This window comes from Eucyclogobius newberryi, unplaced genomic scaffold (genome assembly GCF_026437365.1).
Source record: "Eucyclogobius newberryi isolate DKJ021-1_F unplaced genomic scaffold, fEucNew1.0.hap1 SCAF_4, whole genome shotgun sequence".
NCBI classification, from domain to species: Eukaryota; Metazoa; Chordata; class Actinopteri; order Gobiiformes; family Gobiidae; genus Eucyclogobius; species Eucyclogobius newberryi.
This window is the reverse complement of record NW_027316056.1, coordinates 16,657,530-16,666,604: the sequence shown is the minus strand read 5'-3', so window position 1 is coordinate 16,666,604 and position 9,075 is coordinate 16,657,530. Positions and strand designations below refer to the sequence as shown.

The 9,075-nt window shown below is 41.9% G+C and overlaps 1 protein-coding gene across 1 annotated transcript; it reads left to right on the top strand.

The window, feature by feature from the left end:
- The first annotated feature begins 277 nt into the window (after positions 1-277).
- On the top strand, positions 278-8,489 carry LOC140377977 (AP-3 complex subunit delta-1). The gene is made up of 2 exons (XM_072463606.1): positions 278-1,905; positions 8,467-8,489. Exons 1-2 carry the CDS (start codon positions 477-479, stop codon positions 8,487-8,489), a joined length of 1,452 nt encoding a protein of 483 aa, XP_072319707.1. The 5' UTR covers positions 278-476.
- The last annotated feature ends 586 nt before the right edge of the window (positions 8,490-9,075 follow it).

Here is a 9,075-nt window from a genome sequence, read left to right as displayed (position 1 = left end):
ACATAGACATTACAGACAGTTCACGCTCACATTCATTCACTAGGGCCAATTTAGAGTCACCAATTTTGCCTGACACATACATGTCTTTGGACGGTGGGAGGAAGCCGGAGAACCCGGAGAGAACCCACGGTAACACGGGGAGAACATGCAAACTCCACCCAGAGAGATCATGTGATGTTGGTCTGGTCCAGGAATCGAACCCATGATCTCCTTCTTGGGAGGCAAGAGCGCTAACCGCCTTTGCCACCGTGCACCCCATTTTGTCTGCCATTTTCCTCCGCTGATCCATCGCCAGCGTCTCCGCGCAGCTCCAGGACGCCCCGTCTGGCCTCAGCCTCCTGTCCCCGGGATCGGTACACGGCAAGCGGGCCCCCGAAGACACGGAGCCCCCGGGCGGAGGAGAGACACTCGAGCGGGTCCCGCACAGCTCTGCAAGGCCCCCCGGCGCCGCCGCGCGAGCCCCTTAAGTCACAGCCATGGCTCTGAAGATTGTCAAAGGGAGCATCGATCGGATGTTCGACAAGAATCTGCAGGATTTAGTGCGCGGCATTAGAAATCACAAGGAGGACGAGGCCAAGTACATCTCCACATGCATCGATGAGATCAAACAGGAGCTCAAGCAGGACAACATCGCTGTCAAAGCCAATGCTGTGTGCAAGCTCACCTACCTTCAAATGCTCGGCTATGATGTCAGCTGGGCAGCTTTCAACATCGTTGAAGTTATGAGCTCCTCAAAGTTTACATACAAGAGGATTGGTTACCTGGCTGCCTCGCAGTGCTTTCATGAGAGCACAGATGTCATTATGCTGACAACCAACCAAATCCGAAAGGATCTGAGCAGTCCTAACCAGTACGACACAGGTGTCGCTCTTACTGGCCTCTCCTGTTTTGTGACTCCTGACTTAGCCCGAGACCTGGCCAATGACATTATGACACTTATGTCCCACACAAAACCCTACATCAGAAAGAAGGCCGTATTGATCATGTACAAGGTGTTCCTTAAATACCCAGAATCCCTGAGGCCTGCCTTTCCCCGACTCAAGGAGAAACTGGAGGATCCAGATCCAGGAGTTCAGTCAGCTGCTGTCAATGTCATCTGTGAACTGGCTCGAAGAAATCCTAAAAACTACCTGTCTCTGGCCCCACTCTTTTTTAAGCTCATGACTTCTTCTACAAATAACTGGGTTCTTATTAAGATTATCAAGTTGTTCGGAGCTCTAACACCACTGGAGCCACGTTTGGGGAAAAAACTAATTGAACCTTTGACAAACTTAATTCACAGTACCTCGGCCATGTCCCTGCTGTATGAATGTGTCAACACAGTAATTGCAGTGTTAATTTCCTTGTCGTCTGGGATGCCTAATCACAGTGCTAGTATCCAGCTCTGTGTTCAGAAACTGCGAATCCTGATCGAAGACTCGGACCAGAACTTGAAATACTTGGGTCTCTTGGCCATGTCAAAGATCCTAAAGACCCATCCCAAATCAGTGCAGTCACACAAAGACCTCATCCTCCAGTGTCTCGATGACAAGGACGAGTCCATCCGCCTCAGAGCTCTGGACCTGCTCTATGGAATGGTGTCCAAGAAGAACTTGATGGAGATTGTGAAGAAGTTGATGCTTCATGTGGACAAAGCAGAAGGAACCACCTACAGAGATGAACTCCTTACTAAAATCATTGACATCTGCAGCCAGAGCAACTACCAGTACATCACCAACTTTGAATGGTACATAAGTATTCTTGTGGAGCTAACGCGGTTAGAAGGAACACGGCACGGCCACCTCATTGCCTCTCAGATGCTGGACGTAGCCATTAGAGTTAAGGCCATTCGAGTTTTTGCTGTCGCTCAAATGGCTATGATGCTGGACAATGGCCACTTCCTGACTGGCAACATGCAGCGCAATGGTATATTCCTTAATTTAGTTGACAAAATACATTATTGTTGCGTGTGTAATTAATTGGCCGTAGAAGCAGTAGCTGTAAATGGTTATGTTCGATATTTTACTCATACATCAGACAATACAAACCCCATGGACACTTTCTTTCATTGGCATTCGTCTGTCAATAAGGCAACTTCAGGAGCAATGAGTGGAGACAGGTTAGGTTCCTCACATAAGAGCACTGTCGGATAGATAGTATTTAGTCATGCATTGATACTGATATTATGGTATTGAATTGGTTCAGCCAATATCCTTACATCATAAATGTATGTAATAAGACTATTTACAGTTTTAACATATCCCCTATATCCACCCACATCTACTTAGTTACAATTCTCTGAAAAATGAATTCAGGGTTACACATAAAGGGTAAAAATATGTCTTGTAGCCAGCACATATTTCCAACAATAGAAACACTTCAATGAAAATCAGCTCACCATGGTAGAATTCACATCTCTATTTTCAAGCTGTTTTAGATCAATGTTGTAACTTAAAAAAAATAATAATAATAATACAAAAGTATGATCTACTCTGAAAAAAAAAGCACATTAAACAATACAAGGCTGTTCTGTAGTTAGGTTGAATAACACTTACTCATTTAGTTCATTTTTGTCGTACATTATTTTTATTTTCGGACCGTTGTGGTAAAGAGGGAGCTGAGCCGAAAGGCAAAGCTCTCTATTTACCGGTCGGTCTACGTTCCTACCCTCACCTATGGTCATGAGCTTTGGGTAATGACCGAAAGAACAAGATCGCAGATACAAGCGGTCGAAATGAGTTTCCTCCGCCGTGTGGCTGGGCGCTCCCTTAGAGATAAGGTGAGGAGCTCGGCCACATGGGGGGAGCTCGGAGTAGAGCCGCTGCTCCTCCACGTCGAGAGGAGCCAGCTGAGGTGGCTCGGGCATCTGTTCCGGATGCCTCCTGGGCGCCTCCCTCGGTTTCAGGCATGTCCCACCGGGAAGAGGCCCCGGCGAAGACCCAGGACACGCTGGAGAGACTATGTCTCGCGGCTGGCCTGGGAACGCCTCGGGATCCCCCCGGAGGAGTTAGAGGAAGTGTCTGGGGAGAGGAAGTCTGGGAGTCCCTGCTCAGACTGCTGCCCCCGCGACCCGGCCCAGGATAAAGCGGCAGAAGATGAATGGATGGATGGATTCTTTTTTTAAAAATCTATTTTTAGGCTCTGCTCAGAAAAAAGGCCCTCACTGTATCAATCACTGCATCTGTGTTGTTAAAAGTTGTTGCAATATATTAGCGTGTATGTGTGTGTATGTGTGTGTGTGTGTGTGTATGTGTGTGTGTGTATGTGTGTGTGTGTGTGTGTGTGTGTATTTGACATTGGTACAAACTTTCAGGGTTAAAATCCTTATAATTCAACACAAAAGCGAGGAAATGAAAACAAAAAAAAAAACGTTCATATTCGCTGATATCAGCCTTGTTCAATTATGCATTCCTGCAGGTGGGCTTTTCATAAACCATCTCAGTAATAGAAACAAATAGGCTATATATCACTGTCACTGACCATTCTGATGTTGGCAGCAAAGACCTTCACAAGTTTAAATGGCTTTATGCAAAATAGAGACTCCACAGCTGCAGACACACGTAAAATCACACAGTAGTCTGTAATGATAAAGGCACTTTGATTAGAGCTGCTTTAATTTCACCAACAAACAAAATCAAGTCTGTGGGTCTGGGCTAGAGCCAGTGCATACGCAGCATAAGGATTTTGTTTTAGCACAAAGGGCACAGCATGTCTCTAATTAACATGGGTTTAATCTTACTCCCAGAAAGTTCATGTCATTTTGAGTGTCTAGGGATGTGTGTAAAGTTTAACCAAATTCATTACACAGAAATGCCAGTGGTGGAAAGCGTACTGCATATTTGTACTCAAGTAAAAGTACATGTTACAGTACATGGCTAAATCTGTACTCAATTACTAGTGCATGTGCAAGAAAAATACTCCTCAGAGTACTAGTTACTCGCAATTTTGGAAGCATTTTGCATCGATATTGTAAACAACATTTGAAAAATGAAATGGTTTGAACTGAATTTAGTAGTTTCAACTACAATTTGCATATTCTTTGAGCTCAAGTCAAACAGAGCAGGCAATACAGTGCCATTTAGAGATTATACTTTGTTTTTCATTTCTTTTTATAGTTGTAAAGCACTCTGGGTTTCATTTTGTATGATTGGTGCTATACAAACACATCTTGATTGATTGATTGATTGATTGATTGATGTGGAAAGAAGCAGATAATCAATCAATCAATCAACCTTTATTTATAGAGCCCTTTACAACACTCAAAGTGACCAAAGTGCTTCACAACAAAAATCAAGGCAATACCAAACATAAGTATGAATATAGCCGCAAGCGGCAATGATCGGCCCTTGCCACACCGCCGCCACGCCGCAAGAGGAGGGAGCGCTAACGCGCCCCAATTGTCCTTTTCTTACGCCTACTGCTGAATCTGTGACGCTGTCACATCTTCTCCCCTTTGTTTTACCATCAAAAAGCAATTTTATTTTGAATTCTTGGCAACACAGACACCGTGACTCCTTGAAAAAAAATGGGAATAACTTTTAACGGTCCACACCTGAAGATGAGTCTCACCAAATTTCAGGTTAATAGGGCTGACGCCCTGGGAGGAGTTTGTGAAAGTCTAAAGTGTAAACATGTTCTGGCGATTTCCCCATTGGAATAACATGGGAGGTTTTGGTCATCGCTACGGCAACGCCATAACAATTATGACATGGGTCTCATTGACTTTTTTGATGGGGCCAAAATTGAGTTGTGTGTCAAATTTCATAAAATTTCGCAAAACTAAATATTTAACCTCCATATAAAATCTGTAGGGGGCGCTGTGGTGCCAAATTAATTTATTTCACTTCAAGTACGTTTAGCGCAAAGAGTTTAACAACTGATTCTAATTTGACGCAATTCGGACTTTATCTGCGCAAACGGCAGAAATGTTAAATTTGGGAGATTTCTGAAATTCTAGCTAAAGTCTGAGGCTTCGCCGCTCAGAGACCGTGACAGGTATCAATGTAATTTTAATAACTTTTGATGTCCCACTCCTCAGTAGCATTTTCACCAAATTTCAGCTTTTTAGAGCCAACGCCCTGGGAGGAGTTCGTAAAAGTACGACGTTTGGAAAAACTCCCGAGTCATGCTTAGCCATTTTTTAACCAATATGGCCGACATTTGGTTGGGCGGACGGCGTTGCCGTAATAATATTTTTTACTTCTCTTGTCACCATCTACCTCTGCGCCAAATTTCATGATTCTACGATCAGATTTTTTTGGGTCATTTCCTATCTCTCAATGCATTTTTGGTACATTTGGGGGCGCTGACGCGCCAATTTTTTTTATTTTAGAAAAGGGATATAGCCAGAATGTAGAGAGGCACGATTTTTAGAGGTGTGCAAATTTTTTTGACTTTTCGTCAATGTTCACTGGGTGAAAAATAGGGGGGTTGGTCCCGAGAAGAAAGAAAGAAAGAAGAAAGAAAGAATAATATTCCGATGCGAAAACAATGTTTCCCATTTTTCAAATATCATAAACTATACATTTTCGGAAAGCGCTCGCGCTTTCCTACCTCATGGTGTGCGTCCCTGGTCACTGACGGGTAATTTCGTTAATTTTGAGTGGGCTCCGCCCACTTTGTGTTTTTGGCCCTCTATACAGTAATAATGTTCAATTTTTGCATTACATGCTTATATGCACGGAACATGCAAGATATGGGGAACGTATTTGTGAGCTACCTAGCGCAAATGAGTGCTTTATAAGGGGATGACGACCGCTTGCGGTCGTCATCCCCTTATAAAGCACTCATTTGCACAATGTAAAGTGCTCGTTTAGTGCGCACTTTTGCACGGGCTTCGCCCGTTTACAACGGTACTGTTCCATTTTCCTACTACTAATTAGTATGCATGGGGCGTGCATGAGTGAAGGAGTACGTTAGTGAGTGTTTAGAAGTGGGCGAGCGCTTCGCGCTCGATTTCGTGCGCACTTGACTCCATACACACATTCTATCACAAGGAGCAAAATGGTCTTTATGATGAAAATTGGCGTCATATTCAATTACAAGTTGTGAAAAAGGAATGAAACAAGACATGGGATGCGTCCAGCTGGTACGGCGAACCACAGAGCTGACACTGTGGCGTAGGCAAACCCAAAGTTGTTCAACTCAATAGTCAATAGTAGTCAATAGTTTGCAACCTGTAGTGTTTTTTAGAGCCTCGATCTGTTCGACAGTAGAGCAGGAGAAGGGCTTCATGTGACCCTGGAGAAGGGGCGGAGCAAGGAAATGTAAGGACTGTGAGGGGCCCTCATAATAAAGTAATGAGTTGCTAATAATGTACATAAAATGCACCAGAATACAGAAATGTATTTTTCTTGAAAACTTATGATTGTGATTTATGTACATTTCTAGAAAAATAACCTCAGAAATAATCACTTTATGGTTGTGTAGCATTAATCTAACCCCTTTTTATTTTGTACATATTCAAAGTGGGTTGAAGGCATGGTGGCACAACTGAGCATCTCTGCTTGGCTCTGCTTGGGGCACCCAAATGGTAACAGCAGCCTGAAACACATGAAAAAATAATTGTTATTTTGAAAGCACACATCTTCATCAGTATGGCTGCTGCCAGTGACCTGCAGGCATGGAGCTGGGATTATTTCCCTCCTGTAATATGACTAATTGCTTTCAGCCCATTTCTCCAGATAAGGAAAAGGACAATTAAATCTTCTCTTCCATCGTCTGTGGTACCAGACACAATGGCACTGGTGCTGCAATAGTCTTTTCCAAACATAACTTTGAAGCGGTACATTCAAACAGCGGTCCTTGTCACAAATTGAGACAGCACTCTCGACATGAATTCGGCTCTTGATCATCTGAGACGTTTCACATTCGAGTCACCGCAGTCTGCTATTTTTCAGTCACTTTGCTCTGAATTGTTTTTCCCACCAAAGTCGATGGATATGGACCTTGTGTCCTCATTGTCACTTTATTGGTGCCTTTAAAGGCGCACTATTGTTCTCATCGACTTAATTCAGTGAAAAACACATTGTGCCATCTGCTCTTTATATGTTTGGCACTGAAATGTAATATAGGAACACACATTTTCCACAGGTCTGTTTTTGTTTGCCCTTCCACACAGTTTAAAAAACATGTTTGTTTTTTCAAAAACAGACATTGAAAAGATTATTTTTAGTCTTTTATTTTTACAATCTGCCAAGGGACTGAAGATTGAAGTTAGCCACATTGGCTATAATCCTAACATATTTATATGCAGAATGTTTATCAATATTAACAAATTTAAAATAAGAATAAGAAAATCCACCAAAGGTAAGGAAACTATACAAGCAAACTAAAATAAATTAAAGCGATCAAATCAATCATCCAAATAACAGTTTTTATCCCCTGGGGCAATTTAAGCACACAGAGTATATTCTTCTTCTGTAGCAGTTAATAGGAGATAACAGACAGTTTGCCTGAGGATGATAACAGCCCTCAGGACGATAACAGCCCTCAGGACAAAGGTGCCTTTTATAGAGTTGTTGACACAATGTAGTCTTAAAAAAACCCACTGATTCTGGAAAAGAACACACAAACAACTAGTAAGTAAGTAAGTAAATAAGTAAGTAAGTAAGTATATTTTCTTTGTATAGCACCTTTCACAGACAGAAGTCACAAAGTGCTTCACAAAAACACAGGCATTCATTATGTGCCCAAAAATGAATGCATGGGAATAAGTACGATGTGCCAACGAGTTTGTGAGAGCAAGGATCTTATCGCCACTGATCACTAATAATCAATATTCAATATATCTATCAATATGAAAGCTTGACTTGCACCATTTCAAAATTTTAGACCTCAAATGTTTTCAAACACTTTAAATCAGTAGTTTAGTGTCCTACACATGTACAATTTAGGCTATAATTGAATGTCTATTTTTGTGCTATCATAAAGTTCTGATGGTGGGAGCTTGTATTCTGTATTTATACTAAATCTTAATTTATACAACTCTAGAAAACCCTTGCTTAAGTGTCATGGTTTTGAAGTTATTCAATGTTCACTGCAGGTCTCTGGCTCGTTGCTGTTGTTCCCTGCCCTCCGGTTTTGACACTTGACTTGTCTTTTAATATGAGGACAAACTACAGTAACCAAAATCTGGTGTGCATAACTATAGTAAAAAAAAAGTGTATAAACTATGTATTAGTATTATTTATGTAGAGTTACCAAATGCACTTACTTCATGTCTCTTTGCAACAACAATGGTTCAGAGCCGACGGTACATCAGTGTTACAAACCTAAAACTATCATTCTGTCGTGCTGCAAAACACTGTTTTGGTATGAGTGAAATTTGTGTAAAGTAAGGGCATTTGAAATAAAATATGTATTCATGAAAACTTTTCGGAAGATGCACAAACATGTTGTGCACTAATGATGTATTTTCTTCCTTTAGCTCCTATATGCATAAGTTGATGATTTCTAAATATTACATTGCCCGTTTGTCTATTATAGGTGTTGTGACGCCAAGAGGGTGAGCTGTTTATAGGCCAATTTACTGGCATTAGAGCTAATTGGTCTAAATAAATACACAGTGGACTAATTTGATTCAATTGTGTTCAGTGTCTGTCAATACGTCTGCCCTTCAACGGCTCTCCCTCACTAAATTCATCTTGTTAGCTCGCTGCCTGTCTCTCCCCTTAGGTCAACGGAGTGATGGAAGCCGACAGAAAGGGTGTCTTTAAAAAGCAGTAAAATGAGGTGCAATAAGGTATTCCTCGCAAAGACGCAGGCCCAAAATGGAGCCCCCCCGAGCAATTTCTCTGGCAAATACGTACATTTGAAGACATAAACACATATATATGCACACAGTTACACACTTAAAGTCATGCAGAAATTGACTCCAATTAGAGATGTCTTTCGCTTTCACTCATCAGTGCTGGAGTGAGAGTCTCATCATTAAAAAGCATGATTAATGATGCTGGGGCAGACCCTCTTTAATGCACAAGCTCTTTGATATTCTACAGGTAATCCACACACCTCCAATACGCCTGCCCTTTAAAATAAAAAATAAAAAACGTTTCACTTCTGATTCATCCAGGGCTTAAGCTTTGCTTTATGACA